General features: G+C 54.6%; 2 protein-coding genes across 6 annotated transcripts in view; one reads left to right on the top strand and one right to left on the bottom strand.

Annotated features, from left to right (window-relative positions):
- Hdlbp (high density lipoprotein binding protein) overlaps nt 1-9277 on the top strand; it is a 71804-nt gene extending 62527 nt beyond the window's left edge. For both annotated transcript variants that reach the window (XM_004637367.3, XM_023722231.1), the window contains exons 21-28: nt 2049-2194; nt 2985-3089; nt 3251-3385; nt 4125-4268; nt 6371-6556; nt 6630-6746; nt 6901-7026; nt 7176-9277. In XM_004637367.3, coding sequence (XP_004637424.1) covers nt 2049-2194; nt 2985-3089; nt 3251-3385; nt 4125-4268; nt 6371-6556; nt 6630-6746; nt 6901-7026; nt 7176-7262 — 1046 coding nt within the window. In that variant the 3' untranslated portion in view covers nt 7263-9277. The remainder of the gene's footprint in view (nt 1-2048; nt 2195-2984; nt 3090-3250; nt 3386-4124; nt 4269-6370; nt 6557-6629; nt 6747-6900; nt 7027-7175) is intronic.
- A 10536-nt stretch (nt 9278-19813) lies between these two features.
- The window catches only part of Ppp1r7 (protein phosphatase 1 regulatory subunit 7), a 20235-nt gene continuing 19014 nt past the window's right edge, over nt 19814-21034 (bottom strand). For 3 of the 4 annotated variants that reach the window (XM_004637365.2, XM_023722237.1, XM_023722238.1), the window contains one exon: nt 19814-20393. In XM_004637365.2, coding sequence (XP_004637422.1) covers nt 20217-20393 — 177 coding nt within the window. In that variant the 3' untranslated portion in view covers nt 19814-20216. The remainder of the gene's footprint in view (nt 20394-21034) is intronic. The other variant, XM_004637366.2, reaches the window with a different exon arrangement.

Genomic DNA, 21034 nt, shown 5'->3' with positions numbered 1-21034 from the left:
CTTTTGTGGGTTCCAGGGGTTTGGGGCCATCCTTGGTTTCTGACAGTGGGCTGTGGCAGAGTTCCTGCGATGACGACTGAAAGCCCTTGCTCAGTCCACTGCTTCTCGGGATGTCATGTGATTTCAAGTGTGGCAGTACTGGTGGCATGTCCCCACGGGGGGGGGGGGGGGGGCACAGGCGTCTGCACAAGAGAGGGCAGCAGCGATCCTAGGGCCTTTCAGTCAGTGCCAGGTGACCCATTTGCTGCTTGCTTCTGCTGTGGGCTCAGTGACGGGCAGCCAGGCTGGGAGCAAAGGGAGCAGGTGTTTAAAGGTGTGAGCACCGAGGCCTCCTCTCAGCAGCTGCGCACTTGAGAATGTGTCGGGCGCTCGTTGAAATCACACGCGAGTCAGATGGTGCTTAAGCTTCTCTTTATTCTTCTCTCCCCCAAACTTCTCCCCGGAACTACTACTCAACCGAACTACTTCGCCGAACTACTTCCTGAACTCCTCCGCCGAACTACCCCGGACCTTCCGTAACATCCTCTTTTATACTCCCCAGGACCAATCAAATAAGGCTGCGTGTCTTAAACCGGCCAATGGGCAAGTGCCTGGTTGTAATTGCTCTTAGCCAAATAGAATGCGCCAGCAGAGGTTAAGCGTAGCTCTGGAAATCCCCCGTGGGGGAGGGCAAGCATGTAGGGCGCCGGTGCCCAACAAGAATGGAGTGCATACCTCCTCCTGGGCCAGCCTCGCTGGCCTTCCGTGCAGCCTCTGCGCTCTGCTCTTTGCTGGTTCGAGCCCGCTCCATAGGGCTCATCAGTGAGGTGCGCGGTCTTCCTGCAAAGACAGGTGGTGCTTCGTGCAGGAAGCTAGTTAAATCATGCTGCCCATTTGTGCATGGTTCGTGCTTTGGAGAAAAACTATGCAGAATAGTGGAAAGAGACATTTTGCCTCTGTTCAGAGTCAACAGGTTGTTTTTAGACTCCTCCCCTTTCACACACAAACTTTTTTCTTCTGAATCATTTGAGTGGATGTTTGGGTTGGGATTTTTGGTTGGTTGCTTGGTTATTTTGAGACAGGATCTCTCACTGCATAGTTCAGTCTGGCCTTGAACTCACTGTGTAGCCAGGCTGGCCTCAAAATCTCAGCCTGCCAAGATCTGGGATTATAGGCATGTACTACCATACCTGATCTGAGTGTAAAACCAGATACCTTTACCCATATCTCCTAAAAATGAGGACACTTCCACAGCTACAGCACATTCATCAAAGTCAGGCCAAGTGTCCAGCTAGCAGTCAGCCGCTGCTGTTTGCCAGGGTGGTGTTTCTTGGGCAGTACATTCCTCTGTTGCCCGTTAGTCTTCTGTTTGTGCTTCTACCACATGGGCGTGAGGTTCCGTTTTATGCACGGGCAGAGGTTGTTTGGTGTATGCATGGTTCCAGGGTGAGGCGTGGCTCCCAGACTTCCCTCTGGAGCTTTTCGTTACTCCTGGCCCGAGGAGCTGGAGCTTGTGCTAGCCTCTCACTCATGGTCCTCCTCACTGCCTGTTGGCTCACCTGGTCCAGGCCAGGGCCAGCTGCCCCCTGGAAGTCTGTCTCCACATGCAGTGGAGCTGCACACTTCTGTGGCTCGTCTGTTGCTCCTTACAACCAGCAAGGTTGCTGGGAGTGCCATAGGAAGAGAGAAGGGCTCCCTCTCCCTTCCTCCCTGAGAGGGAGGCTGTCAGTGTTTTCTATACTGGGAAGCCCCATGTGGGCTTTCTGTTCTGCCTGCCCATACAGTGATCTCCTGAGGGCTGAGTGAGTCACTCCTCTTCGCACCAGTGTCTGTAGCAGGTGCTTGTGACTTCTAGCCCAGAAGAGGAGACCTATGCCTGGGGGAAAGAGGAAGCATGGCTCTTTTTTTTTTTGGCAGAACCAAGGATTGAACTCAGGCCCTTGCGCTTGCCAGGGAAGCACTTATTCCACTGAGCCATCTCCCCAGCCCTGTAGCAGGTGCTTAACCAGGGATTTGGAAAACAGCCAGGCTCTTGGGCTGTTGTCAGCTGCCCTCTCCTTCTGTCCTAGTTCATGGCATGGAACCTACCATCCAGGAGAATGGAGATGAAGCCAGCGAGAGCAGAGAGGCCGACCCCGGCTCACCCAGGAGGTGTGACATCATCACCATCTCTGGCCGAAAGGAGAAGTGTGAGGCTGCCAAAGAAGCTTTGGAGGTTTGTCTGCCCTTCCACATCTGTCCCACAGCTCAATGCCACCCAAGTGGTGGCAGACAGTGGATTTTGTCACAGGACCCCCAAGTCCAAGCTGTGTCTGGCTGTGCCAAGTGCTTGGATGAGTAAGGCCCAGGGAGAGTTCTTCCTTTCACAGGACTTGGGATCTCAGTCCCCTTCTCCAGGCAGCAGAGTGGAGTCCAGTCTCAGACCCATAGACAGTGAGGTGCAGGTGACCTCTCCCTCTCAGGAGGTGGGGGTCACTCAGTCAAGGGTTATTGTAATGGTCAGCTGCCTGTATAGCCAAACACTGATGGGGTACCACATAGGTCAGTGGTGGGGGGAATCTTACAGAGACCAGGCACCCAAACCACAGCCCAAAAACTGCTTATTTATTATCAAGTGACAACACTATAGGCTAGAATACTGAGATTTTAGTTCAGGAAAAACGACTGTTATCCAGTGCTCGGCTATGGGACAACTTGACATATGTGCTGTAGGGTCAACACCACTGGCCCAGGTTTGGGCCTGTAAGTGCTACCCCAACTCTGCACAGTAGCGCCTGGTTGAGGAGGAGAAGCTGTGGAGACAAAGGGACAGTGAGGGTTAGGGTCCCCATGATCTCAGGAGTCAGACCTCTCCCCAGGGTCTTAGCCTCCATTAGTTTAGGGGGTCAGATGTCCCTGGAGTGGGCTCCTCGTCCTGTGCTATCCCTTACAGGTTCTAGGTGACCTAGCAGTTGAGCTCTTTCTCTGTCACTTTATGGGCCTATCTGCCCTCATCTTTCCTCCAGGCCCTTGTTCCAGTCACCACTGAAGTGGAGGTACCCTTTGATCTCCACCGTTACATCATTGGGCAGAAGGGGAGTGGGATCCGCAAAATGATGGATGAGTTTGAGGTGAGCTCCTTTCCCTGAGACTTGGCCTGCAAAGCATGGCTTTGCCACCTCCTGCGGGGGCCTCCTCTCCTGGCTCCTCCACCTCATGCTATGGTCCAAGACCAGACAGGCTGTGTCACACTGGGCTCAGACACCAGGTCTGCTCTTTGTCTGTGGCACAGGTGAATATTCATGTCCCAGCTCCTGAGCTGCAGTCTGATGTCATCGCCATCACGGGCCTTGCTGCAAATCTGGACAGGGCCAAGGTGGGGCTGCTAGAGCGTGTGAAGGAGCTGCAGGCTGAGCAAGAAGACCGGGTGAGTGGGGACACCCTAGACACTGCTGACTTGGGGCGCTCAGTACAGAGACGTTCTCTTAATGAACAGATAGAGTTGGGCTGTTGTGCTCATTTGCAGTTCAGCCACATCGGGAGAAACTGCTTCCCTGCTGTAAGGCAGGGGTTGGGCCCTCAGCTGCAGACTGAGGCATATGGGTAAGGTCCTGCCCGGCCGCTGGCAGAGCCCCCCAGGAGCTAATGGGAATGTGCCAGCGTCCTGGGCTCTTCCCAGGGCAGAGAGCTTTCTGTGCCTCCCCCTAGCTTGCCCTCACACGCCTGCTACCAGTGTGAGCAGGCTCTGTGTGGGCCTTGGGCCCGGCCGGCCAGCCGTCCCTGGACACCCTGGTGCTCTGCCCATGCCTCGTCTGTACCCCAACCCCAGCAGATGCAGAATGTGTTCTTCCAACAGATTTCCTCACATCACTGACTCACACATGGGGAACCAGGGCCAGGAGCCCAAGAAGCTTCCTGCTAGCTGTGCGGAGTGCAGCGCCTGCCCGCATGGGTGGGCATCAGTGGCCCGAGCAGCCGGTGCAGTGTGCATGGCCTGTTAGCCCCACGCTGAGCACTGACTGAGGGGGGCCAGAGCCAGGACCAGGCAGAGACAGCACTCGGAGTGCAGAGGGAGGACCGCACGGCCGGGCCTGGGGGCACCTGGCCCAGCTGCAGATGGGCTGCTCTCCCAGGTCAGGCCTCATGCTCCTTTGTTTCACTTACAGGCTCTAAGGAGCTTCAAACTGAATGTCATCGTAGACCCCAAATACCATCCCAAGATCATTGGGAGGAAAGGGGCAGTGATCACCCAAATCAGACTGGAGCATGACGTGAACATCCAGTTTCCGGATAAGGATGATGGGGGCCAGGTACGGGTGGCCACCCAGACTCTGACCTTTCCCTGTCCTGTGAAGTCGCATGATAAACTTGTGTTCTGGCTGAAAGCAGGCCAAGTTGAAAGCGAGTGGCCCATCTCTGCGAATCTAACTTTGGCTTCAGGTCTGAGCTATCTTTGCTCTTGCCAGCTGGGTGAGGCTTCCGGGACACTATGTGTCCTCTGGGATCCTGGACAATCTCCTCAGTGCCCACTTGGTCCCTCATTGGTTGACAGTGTTCTCGCTGGGTCCTTCTTGAGCCACCATGCCTTCAGGTGCAGGCTGTTCCCTAGTTGTCAAGGCTTCGAAGGCAGATGGCAGGAGACAGCAGGAGCTGGGTCCTTGCAGCCCCTACTGCCCCATCCGTCTCTGGCTTGCTCTCATACACGTGGGTCGGTGGGGCTGCCTTGACTTAAGTGGGGGCGCTGCTGCTGGGGCATGGGCAGCTCTGCCTCACTTGCCGGGGGAGCCTTGCAGCTCACTGGGCACTATGGCCACGGGACATGGCCCGCCCTCCTAGCCCTGGAGCTCGTGTGCAGATCTCCATCCTCCTTCATCTCCACAGCCAGTTGCACACTGGGTTCCAGGGACTGGGTTCCCTCAGACTGCCCGCCCTCCCTGGCTGCTCCCTCGTGCATCCACTCTTCTTGATGCCTTTGCTTGCCTTCACCCTTGCACTTTTTTTGTTGTTGTTGTTCCTCGAATGCCTTCAGGGCACATTTGGCCAGCAGGAGAGTTGTGAGGTTCGAACTCCAGCCACCTGAGGCTTACAGCTTTGTGGAAGCAGCCACTTAAAGGCCTGAGCTAGGGCCAGGCCCCGACCCTTGCACTTCTAGTGGATGCGTTTAGGCTGCTAGTTTCTAACTTTAATCTTCATAAGGAATGTGGCTCTTGTAAGCTTGTCCCCTTCACTGCTCCTTCTTTCCCTCCTTGCCATGTTGTTTTACCTTTGCAGCTAGACAGTTTTAGCTAATATTAAGGGTACAGCATGCATATCCTTGTTCACACACAGCCCTATGCTGTGAGTTCTTCCCTTTATGGAGCTGCTACTCCTGCCTTTTAACTGTGTCTCAGGGTGTTGAGTTCTTGTTCTCTGGCCTTGGTCTGCATGGCATATTTTTCATGTGAACCTGCTGTTTCCCCTGTGTCCTAAGGAGAAAGGGTCATGGCTGTTCATGCACAAACTGTCTTTACTCTCCTCGGAGTCAGGTGCAGTAAGAACTCTCTGGTGATAGAGTAGAGAATCCTCTTGGTAAGCAGAGGAGTGAGCCGCAGGATGGGGCTTTGCTTCTTCTCACTGGAGTCCCCCTGTTGTTCTCTTTCTCTCTCAATGAAGTATCCTTGCTAGTACTGTGTTTGACTTTCTTGTGGGTGGGACTAAGGAAGGAGCAGGCGTTGAATGGGTGCCATCCACCTGGAGAGTGTTTCCTTCAGGTGAGGCCTGCTTTGGGCCATGCCCAGCACCACCCCTGCTGTGTCAGCACATGTAGGTTGGGAATCCACGTGGAATTCCTGTTGGGAATGCTGTGTACCATGCTCCTGCTCCTTGGTGTGGTCTGGTCTAGTCTGGTCTGGTTTGGTTTCATCTTGTAACAACGTAACATTTTTGGTGCTGGGGAGATTGCTTGACAGTCTAAGCCTACCTAGCAAGCACAAGGACCTGGGTTCAATCCTGATACTGTGTGCTGTGCCAGCCCTGGAACCATAGGTGCCCTGCGTGGGCCACCAAACCAGCAGCACACACCTGTAATCCCAGCACTGAGAAGGCTAAGATAGGAGAATCACTACAAGTCCAAGCTGTGTAGTGAGACCCTGTACCAAATAAATGACAACTCTTACATTTTCTCAGTACATGTGTGCAGTACTTGGTAACAATGACATCTCTCTGTGGCAGTGTACAGAGCACATCTTGATTCTTTTTTACATCTCCATCCCCTCCCCTCCACTTCGTGGTCACCTTCCCTTTTGAAAAAGATCAATCTCCCTGTTTCCTTTTTTTTTCTCTCTCCTGCTCATTGTTTATGCTGTGGGTTTCTCGGAGCGGAGAAACCACACAGTGCCCAAGCGCTGTGTCTGATTGCCCTCCCCACTTTTAGCCCCAGGACCAAATCACCATCACCGGCTATGAGAAGAACACAGAAGCTGCCCGGGATGCCATTATGAAGATTGTGGGGGAGCTTGAGCAGATGGTGTCTGAGGACGTCCCCCTGGACCACCGTGTCCATGCCCGCATCATTGGTGCCCGTGGCAAAGCCATCCGAAAAATCATGGATGAGTTCAAGGTAAGCCCCATGAGCTAGCAGGGAGAGAACCCCCACCCTCCCCAAGCATCTGGTGACACTGTCCTGCTTCCAGGTGGACATCCGCTTCCCCCAGAGTGGAGCTCCAGACCCCAACTGTGTCACTGTGACGGGGCTCCCAGAGAATGTGGAGGAGGCCATCGACCACATCCTTAACCTCGAAGAAGAATACGTGAGTCCTCGATGACTAGGCCCCTGGGACCCGAGCCTGTGGTAACAGGTGGTGGAGGGGCAAACAGGTGGTGGGTGCCCTCTGTACCTCCCAGGGAATGCCACACAAAGGGCCAGCCACCTTGAACCCACAGACATGCCACCCCTGTCCACAGCTGGCTGACGTGGTAGACAGCGAGGCGCTACAGGTTTACATGAAACCCCCGGCACATGAAGAGGCCAAGGCCCCATCCAAGGGCTTTGTGGTGCGGGATGCTCCCTGGGCCAGCAGCAGTGAGAAGGTCAGCACACGTGGGAGGTGGCGAGCTGCTGCCTCTGCCCTGGGCCACGGGCTGGGGGGACCAGCATCCTGTGGTGGCAGCAGCTTTGGAAGCTGCTTTAGTGCAGACAGGAAAGCCCCTTACTGAGCTTGTGTCCTCCCTCTCCACAGGCTCCTGACATGAGCAGCTCTGAGGAATTTCCCAGCTTTGGGGCGCAGGTGGCCCCTAAGACCCTCCCCTGGGGTCCCAAGCGATAATGATCAAAAAGCAGAAACCTTTCCAGCCTGCTGACCTGCACCTACCCACACAGTGGTTTGTCTCCACCTGACCCAGCGGCTGGACCCTCATGACTTGTTGATGCGCTTCCCTTCCCTGAGGTCTTGCAGTGACGCCTGACGGGCCGGCCCCATGCGGCCGCTGCTCCAGGCCCAGTCGGCACCCAGCAGCTCGGCATCTGCCCCGACACTGCTCCAGGACAGGTGCGCCACTGTCTGAAACACTAAGCCAAGGTAATTGAGCACCTCATGAGCACACAGACTCCAGCTTCCTGTGCACCCGCATGTGGTCAGCACTCTGACCTTCATTACCAGAGCTCCGCAGCAGCGGCTAGGAGTCGACTTCCTGTCATGACCTCAGGAAATAAATTTCCTTGACTTTATAAAAGCCAAAATGTTTGCCCTCTTCCTTTCCCATTCACTCCTGCCCCTGCCTGTCGTCCAGACCTTCAGCTGCCAGGTCTGCCCAGTGCGGGCTGTGGGGCGGGAGGAACGGCCAGCTTAGGAGCAGCTGGTCACCTAGGGCCTTAGACAGTCCTGCTTGTGCTTATTTGAGGGTCTCTACTGTGGCCTCAGCCTCTCGGCCTAGAGCACAGTTCCTGGAGGCAAGGTTTCCTGTGTGGGTGCTGCCTGGGCCCCCTGTGGCTGTCACTATGGCCTAGTGTGGCCAGAGGCTCACAGGACATGGGGACAAGGGAGATGGATGCTTTATCTCAGTGAGGATGGCAACTTGGTTTTCAGACCACGCTCAGCCCAGGCCTGCCCTCCTCTTGTCCAGTTGCCTTCTTTCTACCTCAGCTGGTGTGGTGGTCTCACAGGGCCCAGTGCTGCCCCCCCATGTGGGTTGTGTCTCCAGGGCCCACAGGGCTGGGGGCTGCCAAGCTCAAGGCCAGTGCTCGTCCTCAGGCCAGGGACTAGGGCTGGTCTAGAGCAGGGGCTCAGCAGCTGGGAAGGGCAGATTTCAGTCCTGGGCCTGGATGTGGCTTAGCCTGGGCCAAGGAGTGAAGTCAGATGAGGACCAAAGGCCCTGCAGCCAGGAGCCCCACCTGCTGAGGAGCCCGCCTTCCTCAGGTGTGCAGCAGGTAGTGCCCTCACAAGGAAAGGTGGTCCTGAGCAGAGGTGTCTGCCACACGTGGGGACTGAGCCGCCTGCCTTTGGGCTGTCTTGAGTCCAGGTCCTTGGGCTTGTAGAAAGACAAGGCTGGACCCATCGCCCAGCCGCCTCGCTGGGGCACCATTGCTTCCTCGAGGGTACTCCAGGTCTCACTCAGCTTGGTGACTCAGGCCTGGCTGCTTTTAGACCACAGAGCTCCCAAGTGGGCCCGGTTCCTATGGATCTCACATCCCCACATGTGCCCACCTGCAGGAATGATAAACACCTGCCTCTGCCATAGGCCACGGCTCTGATTCTGCTGGGCTGGTGGGGTGGGGAGAGACGGCAAAGGGCTGCTGGTCTCCCCAGCACTGCTTCTTAACTTTTGTCACCCCTTCCATCCGCAGGAGTCGGGACTTGCTCCTGTTGGACAGTTGTGTGTCCCTGCTCCCACCCAGCCCCTCTGGCGCACATCCCACCCTCCTCTCTTCATAGGTCTTCTGGTGCCCTCCCAAACCTCCAGCCCCTGCCTCTCCCCTGTAGGTCCATTTTAAATCCTCACAACTGGATTTTGCACATCTCTACCTATTACTAAGTGCTGTGGATTCAAGCCCTGCCCTGAGCTGTTCAGGGTCTCCTTGCTCCTTTTTGTGGTTGTCAATACAATGAAATGACTGCCAGGTGTCTCCCTGCGGCCTCCCAGTTGTCGAGGGCCCTGGGCAGGGACCCGGGAGTGTCTCTTTTTGTCTCTTGTTGAATGTCTTCCATATCCTGTGTTTCCATAGCTACATCCATCCGTTGGCCTTAACTTTGGAATTTGGAGATTATTATGCAAACATGTGTAAAGGCTCATGAATATGGATGACACTGGAATTTTATAAATTCTAAAATAAAGCCAGAAAGCTAATGTGCTGTGCTGGGACTTGTTTATTGTATGTGCATTCTGTTTCCTGTGGCCTTAGGTATCCATGACTGCCAGTTCTACCCGCAGTTCTCAGAGCTGCCTCTGTGTGCTCCAGAGCCAGGCAGACCGAGCTGTGGGGCCCAAGCCCAGGCACCCTGCACATTCCTGCTCCCCAGCCTGCCACTGCTCTGCAGCTGCCACTGTCTAGGGCAGACCACTGTACTTGGAAGGTGGCCGTTGGCTTCAGCCAGGGCTTGTATCAGCACCTAGGTTGGGACACATCCCCGCTCCGGGGGCAGGAGCAGAGGTTTGCAGGAAAGCGCACTCTGGTCTCTCTGTGTTGTGAGGGGTCCTGTGGAAGAGCAGGTGGCATTGTGCAGAGGGCAGACCTGCCAGAGGACCCCAGTCTGAACCGGAGGTGCCCAGGCACCCAGACCCATGTCCCCTTAAGGACTCAGCAACCAGAAGAACCCGGCAGCACCACAGAGGAGGCCCTGCAGCCAGTGGGAGAGGCATTCCATATCTCTGTTCCTGGCATAGTACCAAGTGGGGATGCTTTGCGCAGAGAAGGTCACTGGGGCTTGCATGAGTGTGGGGCCACATGGGGCCCAGCTTCAGGAATGTGGCTACACAACGACCTCGGCTTGCCCTGGCAGAGAATCCCATATTCAAGATGAGCACAAGCGATTCAGCAAGCCTCGAGGCCGAGGTGTGGCAGTGGCAGGGTTCTAGCCCCACGGCTGAGAAGAGCATGGGCAGAGAGAGGACCGCTCCATCATGCCTCCACTGCGGAAGCTGGTGGCGGGCACAGTGCATTCCAGCACAGTCCATGGCAGAAGCAAGAGGTGTCCTTGGGGCAGGCTGGTGAGCCTGCTGGACCCTCAAGAGACAGCAGGAGGCCCCTGGCCCCTGCAACCTTGGCTCAAAGCCCTGGTGGCTCTAAGCCTGAGGGTGGCCTGCCTTCATGGTCTGCCCCAAGGAGGGCCTGTCCGCAGAGGAGTGAGGTCAGCCCACTGCAGACAGCATTCCAAAGTAGGGGGTCTTGTGATGAGGGCACACCTCTCTCTCTGCCAGTGTCTGTCTGGCCAGGTAGTACTCTTGCTTCACCGCAGCGGCCATGGACTTGGATGTCAGGTATCAGGTGGAGCACATGCCTGGTGAAGAACACCACGTGCTGCAGAGAGGGACAAAGGCTCAGAGTGGCCTTCAGGTGATGGTAGGCCCAGTCGGGACAGCACAGTGGCCATGCAGGACAAGAGAGTGCCAGAGCCATCCTGGCTAGGGTGCACCGCCTGCTTCCCGCAGGCACTGCGGCCCACCTTGCCACTCAGGAAATGGCCTCCACAGCTAGGGGACAGGGCTGTGACTTGGTTTCCACGCCCCTGCTGCAATAACATCAAAGGCTAGAATCAGGCCTGACAAGGGGGACAGAGCAAGGAGGGCTGGAGAGCTGACAGACACCTGAGGTACCTCAGATACCACAACAAAGGCCAGGTGTGGCCAGAAAGGTCCAGGAAGATAGTTGGCCACCATCCCAAAAGCCCTGTGCTATCCACAGTACACATGATGAGGGCAGCAGGTGTCCCTGACTCAATCCCAGTCCCCCACCGCCCGTCCTGTCACTTGTCCAGTTCTCTGTCCTGGGGCCTGGAACAGAGCCCTGTATGCCCATAAGAGGAGGGGCCAGGTGGGCAGATGGGCCAGGCTGGCACCTTCCCCAGCTAAGTCAGTTGGGCCCCAGAGTACAAATGTCCTGCTCTAGTAGGCATGTTTCCTAAGACTCAAGGAAACAGTCCTTAACCTAGAGTTGCACACAGTGAGTACCAACCTACTGTACATTCAAGTCGGGAACTTCCACAGGTACTAACAGATCTCGCATTATAGACATTCCTGGATGCCACAAGTCGCAAGGGCAGCTCATGCATACTGCTGTATTTGTGTTTGGCTAGTTTATGTTTTATACAATATACATTGTATATCTGTGTCAAAGGGGCATAACATTCACTTTGTTTGGCTTAAAATGAATCGGACTCATGGATGCTCCCCAGGAACAGCTCATTCCTAAATCTGGGCCTTACTCTACCAACTAGTGGAAGACAAGGGAGTGCAAGTATTTTCACACATATAAAAACTAGAGGAGGTCCACTAACCACATGCCTCCTGCCCAGACTCCTAAAGGACACCTACAGTGAGGAGAAATGAACCCAGGGAAGGAGATGTGTACAAGGACAATGCACCCACAGGCTCACAAGATAGACCGATAGATCTGATAAATAGCTAAGAATGACTTCTGTGTCTTCCTAAAAGTACACGATGGGTGCTGCATACAAGTGGTAGGGCATGTGACAGCCCTGCTGTGCACAGGAAGGGGGGCAAAACTAAGTCAGGCTTTGGTGGGAAAATTCACAATAAAGAATTGCACAGATGGGGCTAGGGAGGTGGCTCAGTAGAATAAGCGCTTCCCCGGCAAGCACAGTGCCTGAGTTCAATCCCCAGTTCCGCAAAAAAAAAACAAAAATTAAAAAGAAAGGAATTGGGGCTGGAGAGATGGCTCAGTGGTCTAAAGCACCTACTTGAAACAAGCTTGGCAAAGCACAGGGACCTCGGTTCGATCCCCCGGCACCACATGCCAGCCAGCCCCGCCCCCTGGTGGGCTGAGCTGGCCACACACACACACACACACACACACACACACACACACACACTAAATAAATGTAATAAATAAAAATAAATAAATATTTAAAAAAATATTAAAAAAGAAAGAAAGGAATTGCACAATTGTAACCCCAGCACTCAGGCTGAGGCAGGATGACATATTCAAGCCCCGCCCCAGCAACTGACTGACTTACCTAGATAAAATTTAAAAGCCAGGTTTGGTGGTTCACACCTCTGATCCCAGCACTTACTCGGAAGGCTAGGGCAGGAGTTTGAGGCTAGCTTGAACCATTTAGAGAGCACCTGTCTCAGAAATAAAAAGGGCTTGGGGTATAGCTCAGTGGCAGAGGATCTGCCTAGCACACAGGGCTCTGGGTGCAATCTTCGCCATCACAAAAACAGGAAAAAATCCTTCTGTCTTTTAGGGGGCCGGGGAGATGGCTCAGTGGAATAAGCACTTGCCTGGCAAGCGCAAGAGTCTGAGTTCAATCCCCAGTTCCACCAAAAAAAAAAAAAAAAAAAAAAAACAGGAAAAAGACAGAAAAGGAAAAAAATCATTTGTGCAGCATTAAGCCTTTTCCAGCACTTTGGTCTTGCTTGGCTCTCAGTTAATGAATTCAGGTCTAAACAACTACTTGAACACTCGCTGTAAGAAGTGCACTCCACTAGTGTTAATACAACTTTCCTCACTTCTAAATATTTTATAACCACAATTGATTTCCTTACTTTCCATACATTATTTTGGAGTAAGCTCCCAGACTACTATAGTCAATTCATATCCTTTTTTTAAGTTCATATCCTTATGGGGTCATCTTTTTACGACTTTAAAAATATTGACTCTAGGCTAGGGAGATAGCAAAGTAGAATAAGCGCTTTCCTGGCAAGCACAAGGGCCTGAGTTCAATCCCTGGTTCTGCCCCTCTCCCCAAATTAAAAAAAAAATTAACAGTTGGTGGGCTTGACTGCTTTTTAAATTTTATTTTAGGGAAGGGTCTACAGGGTGTTCAGGATCCCACTACTACATCAGACTTGGAGTGATCCATCTGTTTACAGCCTCCCAAGAGCTGGGATTTTAGGTGCACACCACCAGTCCAAGTCCACAGACAACCCCGCAGATGGCAGGAGCCTTGGGGTGTGGACTCACTGGATGGGGCCCCTAAGTCTCAGAGAACTCTGGGGTGGCCGACACATCTTCTCTGGGCAGGGACCCATTGGCTGGGTGCCACTCACCCTGTTTTGTCAGGACCCAGGCCAACACTATAGAGACAGTGGTGGTGGTGGTGGTGGTGGTGGTGGTGGTGGTGGTGGTGGTGGTGGCGGTGGCGGTGGCGATGCTGGTGCTGGTGCCGGTGGTGCTGGTTGTTGAGCTCAGGGCTGTTACTGGGCCTCTCCTGGAAAGGAGCCATGTACTTGGGGTACGGCCTTGTGCTGACCTGGACGCTCTTGTAGGAGGGCCAGGTCATGAACAGACTGAAGAAGACAAAGCTGGCATGGTCGCAGAGCTGGCAGGGCGCCAGGCCAAGGAGGGCTCCATAGGGCACTGTTGGCCCTTGGTAGCGATGGGAGGCCTGGCTAGAATAGGGGCTTTTAGAGCTGATGGCCTTGGAGGTTTGGGCCTCAGAGCCACCGCCCTCGTGGCTGAGCCTTTAGGGCACTGGGACGGGTGTGCGGTTTCCCCCGGAGGGTTGCCTGGGACTGACCCCTGAAAGCCTCCCAGAAGGCCCTGGGTGTGGCAGAGGGGGCAAAGGACATCTGCTGACAGTGCCCTAGACTGGCCATGGGCTGACAAGCTCCTGAGGGAGGAGAGAGCAAAAGGGACAGAGCCAGGGCAGAGACACAGCCCCGCCGAGACAAGACGCAGAGGGCCCCACAGTAGTTCCAGCCCTGGGGAGCGTGCACCCCATCATCTAGCTTAGGGACTTACAGCCCTGAAACTCTAGGGTAGTGGATGCAGTTCGAAGCCACCTGGATGTAATTTTTCACAGCAGTCCCAGGACATAGCGAGGCTCACCAGAGGGCAGCCCTGGCATGGTTCCCCTGTGGCCTAAGGGAGCCCCAGGCCTGAGGTGCCTGGCAGCCCCCACTCCTGTAGTGAGCAGGGCTCACTCTGAGCGCTGCCAAGGGCTGGGTAGTTGAACCCCATCCAAAGACCTCCTGTGTCTTCTGTTGCAGGGTAGACTCTCTTGACAGGGAACATGGAGGTTCCTCAGGGTTGGCGACTTGGCCAAAGCCACACATGCCCTGCCCCTTCTTGGGTGACAGAAGTGGTGACCCTTGATCAGAGTGAGGCCCAGCCCTCCTTCACACAGTGCTCCCTGCAGTCTTGTCCCTGCTCAGGGGTGCAGCTGGGCCGCCGTCCTGCCCTTGGCCTCGTCTGCCTGCTGCAAACCCTTACCTCAAACCTTGAGCGGCTGGGGCGAGGCTGGCTCCAGAGTTCCCATCCCGACAGACTTGTCTGCAGGCTGGCTGTGCCCAGGGATGTCCACTCTCCTGTCCCCTGATCTTTTCCAGGTGGTGGCTGGTTCTGTGGCTTCACAGTGAATGGCCAGGAAGTCCCTGGGAGCAGGTACTGGAAGCCACCACACCACACAGGGCAGGACCTAAAGGGACATTTGTCCACCGTGGCACTGCCCACCATGCCATCCTGGGTCTGAGCGCCTTTCTGCACCCCTCTCCCATGTGCCAACTTCTCTCCTGTGTTAGGACTGTGATCACCAAGCCTTTCTGCATCCCTCCTAAGCCCTGTCCAGCCTGTGGACATCCCCCTTGCAGCCTCTCCAGGGACCCACCCCAGCCGGACATGCTCTTCCTGCCTTCAGTCCCACACCAGGTGCGAGGTCCTGTCCCACATCTCCCTGCCCACCCACCCCCAGCCCTTCCCCAGCGCCCTTTGCCCTCCTCCCAGGCAAAACGGATAGCAGGTAGGGGTGCGCTGAAGCCTTGACCTCTCAAGTGGCGTCTGCCTTGGCTCCATCTTTCCCAGGCTCCTGTGCCCTGCAGCAGGCATGCAGCTCAGTGCAGGGTGCTATGCCAGGCTGGTCACCATTCATGGCTACCAACCACAGCGAACTTCCAGCAGCCATCACCATGTCCTGGCCCGGCCCCCAGAGCAGTGCGCACAGAGAGGCACTCAGGCAAGGCTCTACATGCACTGTGAGCTCTCCAGCAGCAGCCGTCCTGTGGGGACGGGGCAGCCAGCAGCCGTGAGGACACACGCCTCCGCCCTCCCGGCCTCCTTCCATGGGAACCCAGAGCTCACGTTGTGGGTGGGCTGAAGCCCACTGTACCCACCCAAGCCCCTTCTGCCTGTACCGCTGCCTGTCTCTCTGGGGGCACCTTGGGATGGGTGGCAGAACCTGGACCCTAGGGGTCCGCGCAGAGTCCCCACCCCAAGGCTCAGGTAACAGGTGCAGAAGCAGCCCCAGCCACTGCTCTGCACCCCACATGCCCATGGGTTTTGCTGATGGGTTGGGCACAGGCAACTTGTCCTGCAGTTATTACTTGACCAGCAGGCAGGGCCCTAAGCCAGGGGCTGTACTTTCAGCCTTCCCAGGATGCTCTTGTGAGGGTCCCTTGCTTCCCCACACAAATCCTGGTCACAGCAGGCCGAGCAAAGTGGATGGGGCACACAGTGGGGTGGCTTTACCATCTGGCTAGGAAAGGAAGTCCTTTATGGCCCCCACCCATAGCCTCCCAGAGGCCACTTGGTGTCAGGAAGCCAGGCTTGGAGGGATACCAGCCCCCAGTTCTGAACTGCTTGGGGCTAATGCATCTCCTGCTGGGGAGAGAAGGCGGCTCCTGTCACTGCCTGAGAAACCAGCACAGCCTCTGCCTGCTCCACGGTGAGCAGGTGCCTCCCACGGGTCTTGAGCTTCAGGCCTAGAATGAAGCCACCCGCCACGCTGGCTTCGGGAGCAGGAGTCTTGTCTGGCCCCCTCCAGGGGTGCCCATTCCTGGCCCACAGACCATCTGACTGCCAGGCATCTGGGATCACCTCAGTCTCCACATTTTACAATCAAACTCAGCCAGAAGAGCTGCCACTGCCAGGTGCCAGACACTAGGATATGGACTTGTTTTCTTGGCAGTACTTGGCGAGGAGGAAAACTTGCTTGGCAGGAAGGAGCCCAGGGCTCTCTCCACCAAGCACCCTTCCCTGAAACTTTTGGAGACTACATCTCACGATGTAGCCCAAGCTGGCTTCCAACTGTGACCCCATGCCTCAACTTCCCAAGAAGCTGGGAGGACCTGGGTCTACTTGGGACCTGCATTCTGCTGACCCGAGCAAGCTGGCCTTTTTTTTTTTTTTTTTCTGAACTGGGGATTGAACTCAGGTCCTTGCATGTGCCAGGGAAGCACTTATTCCACTGAGCCATCTCCCCAGCCCCTAAGCTGGCCTCACTTCTGAGGGCAGCAGAAGCAATGGCTTTGTATATGTCTGCTTATTTCTCCAAGAAAAGTCTGAGATGCAGGATTTGTAAAAGGAAATGAACCCTTGGAATACGGCACAGCCCCCAGCCTGGGAGGCTGGACAAATTCCTGAGGTCGTGGGGATGGAGTAGTCTCCTCGGGCCTTCATGGCTTTGGGGTTACAGACCCCATCCTCGTGCTCCTGGGATAAAACCTCCTTTGGCAAGAACTGGTGGGCTTTAATGTCCATCTTTCATTTACGATTTCTGCATCTACATTCCCAAGGCCTCTGGGCAGCTTAACCAACACTTGGCGTCTGGTGTTTCCTGTGGACACGTTCTCACAGGCCGGCAGGGACACACACTGCTCATGTGCAGGCCATCTTCCTTGCGTGGCTCAAGGAGCACTTCATGCTTCTCAGTGGGACTACAGGAGGCAGCCACAGTTGTTTGCCATTTCTCCAGCTTGGCTTCAGCTTCGTCTCATGACTAGAACTCTTCCCTAGGGAACGGTAATCTCAAGGGTTCACATTTGACCAGCTATCTTGCTTGTGTAGTGTTCCACCTGCTGCCCTCTGTCTGAAAGACATACTTGGTTTCTGAACCCTGTCTCAGCAACTGTCTGCACTTTCTAGGGTCAGGGTTACATGCCTTCGAGCACTTCGTCTTACGAATTATCAGATTCATGTTATTTTTTTTGGCAGAACTGGGGATGGAACTCAGGCCCTACTGAGTTATCTAATGAGCTATCTCCACAGCCCCTCATGTCACTTTTCATGTTTCAACATCCTCAAGTTATGTCCTGCACCTGACAGGAGGGCTCTGGCCAGGATGGATTCTCCCTCCATACTGAGCCTGAAGCCCAAGTCCGACACACGCTGGGTGGGGTCCCCTGACTCACAGCCCCCAATCTGTTTTTTTTTTTTTTTTTTGGCGGTACTGGGGATTGAACTCATGACCTTGAACTTGCCAGGCAAGCACTTATTCTACTGAGCTATCTCCCCAGCCCCATTTTTTTTTTTAAATACTTTGTATTTTTAATCTTCCATGTAAGTCTTACAGTCTGTGATTTTGGAATAGATTTTATTTTACTAAGAAAGAAATTCTGGGGCTGGTGAGATGGCTCAGTGGTCTAGGGCACCTACTTGGAACAAGCTTGGCAAAGCACAGGGACCGCGGTTCAATCCCCCAGCACCACATGCCAGCCAGCCCCGCCCCCTGGTGGGCTGAGCTGGCCACACACACACACAAATAAATAAATAAAATTAAATTAAAAAAAAAAAAAAGAAAAAAAAGAAAGAAATTCATAATTTACAAAAGCCAAGAGGAATATATATGTTATTAAAGATTATGATGTTAAGCGAGTCCAAGGTTTTTTGTTTTTTTCGGCAGAACCAGGGATTGAACTCTGGCCCTTGCGCTTGCCAGGGAAGTGCTTATTCCACTGAGCCATCTCCCTGGCCCCCTAGTCCAAGGTTTTTAAGTCATTTATTTATTTATTTATTTATTTATTTATTTATTTATTTATGTGTTTGGGATAGGGCCTCACTATGTAGCTCAGACTAGGTGATCCTCCTGTCTGCCCCCCCCACCCCCAGCACTGGAATTATAGGCATGTACCACACCGCCTGGCTTCAGTGGCTGCTTGGCGCGGGCCACACAGCATGTGGTCCTAGGGATCAACCCTGGGCTCTTGCACATGCCAGGCAGGCACTTAGGCCGTGGAGCTACCTCCCGGTCCAGTCAGGTTTTTAAACTTCTCTTCACTCAACAGTGACTTCTATGAGCCTCATTCCCTGTTAAGCCACCCTGAGCTCCTAAGACAAAGCTTCCCGTCAAGAAGAGTTGTCTTTAATTGTCTTTTACTTAAGATCTTTGTATTTATAGTCCTAAAAGCAGATTTTTAAGTTCTAATTCACTTTTGTCAAGAGTTCTAACAGGGCTACTCCCTCAGATGCCAAGTGAACAGGGATACTTCTCATCGCTTCCCAGATGGCACGAGGGTCAGCTGCTGTGGGATCCAGACCTCACTGAGGAAATCATTCTTTAATGTTTTTTCCTAATTCCTCCTTCATTATCAGACTTTTCAGCATTTTAATTCAATTGAATACTGGAAACCATTTTTCTTAGACAACTGTCGCCACTGTGATCCCTGCAGTCGGGAGGCTGAGGCAGGAGGACCGCTGAGCTTGAGCCCAGCCTGGGCTACAAAGTGAGCTCAAGGCAGCCTGAAACGCAGCGAGACTGTTTCAAAAAGACAAACACACACACTGACAATTTCTATATATCTTTTGATTTATCGTCTGTTCTGTGTGTCCCGTTATCAGGTCTCTACTTCTTCATTCTTTAAATTACCGACAGACTTTTTTCTATTTCGGTCCTAATGCCAGCAGGATGCAAGAGGCATTCGAGGACATTTATCCTTCGTTCAGAATCCTCTGGGAATGCTGCTCTGCCTGTGCCTGGCCCTCCAGAGCTGCAGATTTGTGACTTGCCCTCTACTTGGCGTGAGCTCAGCCACAGTCCACACCGCACCTGCCTTGAGCCAAGGTCATCAGGGCAGACTGTAGCACTCTGCTCCTGGCTGCAGCCAAGCACTGTGTATGAGAACTCTTGGGCTCCGGAGACACTGTTGCCTCAGTCTCCAGAGTGGAGGGGCCCATGGGCACACCTTGTCGAGCCCTGCTGGACTGCTGGGGAGCTCCTTCCCTTTGGCCCCTTTCATTTACAGGCCACAGGCCCTCTTCTGACTGCCATGCTGACTCTAGGGAGGCTCCTGGCTGCGGTCACATGGTGCTCCGGTAGCTGCTCTCCTGTCCCAACAACCTCTGCAAGGACAACTCTGCCTCCATCCCCAGACCAACCCATGTGGCTGTAGGAGGGCACAGGGGCCAACCCGAGGCTGGGGACAGCCCTCCTCCCGCTTTGCAGCTTAGAGTCAGTCAGTCTATCTGGAGAGTCAGAACCAGGAGTGGGTGTTCAATCCCAAGTCTGTGACAGTGGCCATGGGTCAGTGCAGACCCCAGGCCTGTGGGCCTGAGCAGTGCACAGTTTTCTGTGGGGATCAGGGACTGACCGAGGGCTTGTAATGTGGAAGGTGAATGAGCTGACAGCAGGTTGGATTTTATCAGCCTCAAACTTGACCTGAAGTTGCCACAGTAACAGTAATGGCCCCATGCCCACTGTGCAACCCAGGACTTCTGAAAGCAGGAGGGACTCTGGTGGCCACACAACTTGGGGCAATCTCAGGCCCTAGAGATACCTGTGGCCTATTTGCTAAATGCAGACCCCAGGTCTCCTAGGCACCAGCCTGATGGCATGGGGGCGGTGGGCCCAAGGGCTCCGCTCTCTGGACAGCGAGGGCAGAGGTGGGAGAGGGGCTCAGCTGCTTCTCAGGACTCAGAGCTGCGGCGTGGAGCCCACCCCTTCACCTCCAGTTTTACCTTTAACATGTATTTTTTTAAAATGTATGTTACTTTTTCAGAATTGCCAGATTCATCAGAAAGACTAAACAGCGTAGTGGCTGCAGGTCAGGACTGTTCGTGCCTGCACCCCAGGTCTACCCCTCAGGATGGTCCCTAAAGCCAGACATATGCATGGGTGGCACCGGCACTGGCACCTCCGCGGTAAAGGCACAGCCAGCCGGGAGCTATGTTCCCCCACAGCCGGGGCATCTACCCACCACTGGCTACGGACCCTGTGAGTAGGCGTAATGCAAGGGCGCCCCGACGCACGGGGGTCACACATGCTAGGTACCATCAGTGCCTTTTATTGCCGTGGGCTGACTGCTGAGTGACGACAGCAGGAGCGACAGGTCGATTAAAAAACTGGCCAGGAAGTTCTCGTGAGGAGAGGGACTGGGCAAAGGGCCACGCAGACTCAGAACCTGACGTAGGTGGCGTCGATCTGCCGTACAGATGGCAGAGCCAGCATAACCTTCCGCCGGTACTGCGGGTCCTTCTGCAGAGGGTTACGCTCCAAGTACACGGTCTCCAGGCTGCGGGCACCCTTCAGCTCGTCCAGGTCACTCCAGCTCTCCAGGAGGTTGTCATTCATCTGGGGACACAGAGGAGCCGTGAGGGGCAGCTCTGAGCCCACCACACCCTGCTGGGCCTGACTCCCAGGAGTCAGCCACGTGGGTCTCCCCTGCACCCAGGGTACCCGCTGCCTGCTGTCCCTCCTGACTGCTTCTCAGCAGCAGCTGGGAGGAATGGGTTAATTCTTTATTTATTTGATACAGGGTCTCACTATGCAGTTCAGACCTGCACAGAGCATCCAGGGTTCTGGGGCAGGCACAGCATGCAGTACCAGGGATTAAACGTGGGACTGTACGCTTGCCAGGCAGATGCTTAGACCACCACATGGAATGGATTCTTCATGCTAGAACCAGGCCAGGAAGGCTCGCTGGCACAAGCACAAGGACCCACATCCTGCAAGCCAGCTCAGCACTATTCTCAAGGCTGGGAGTGTGCCCCAACTGTCACACAGGTCAGAGCCATCCCCCTAAGTCAATGGCTCCTGTGCGCTGCCCCAGCTTGTCCTTGGGGACACTCTGCTTCTGAGGCTGTTGCCTGCTGCAATACCAGGCGTGAGGACTGTGTGGAGGGCTGCAGTCTTGCTTCCTGTGTTCCAGGGAGTTGAACCCTGGGCCTCTGCAGTGAACTCCATCCCCAGCCTTTTTTTTTTTTTTTTTTTTT

The sequence above is a fragment of the Octodon degus genome, unplaced genomic scaffold, assembly GCF_000260255.1.
Source record: "Octodon degus isolate 3935 unplaced genomic scaffold, OctDeg1.0 scaffold00089, whole genome shotgun sequence".
NCBI classification, from domain to species: domain Eukaryota; kingdom Metazoa; phylum Chordata; class Mammalia; order Rodentia; family Octodontidae; genus Octodon; species Octodon degus.
Note: the sequence above shows the minus strand (reverse complement) of the source record. Positions and strands in the feature narration are given on the sequence as shown.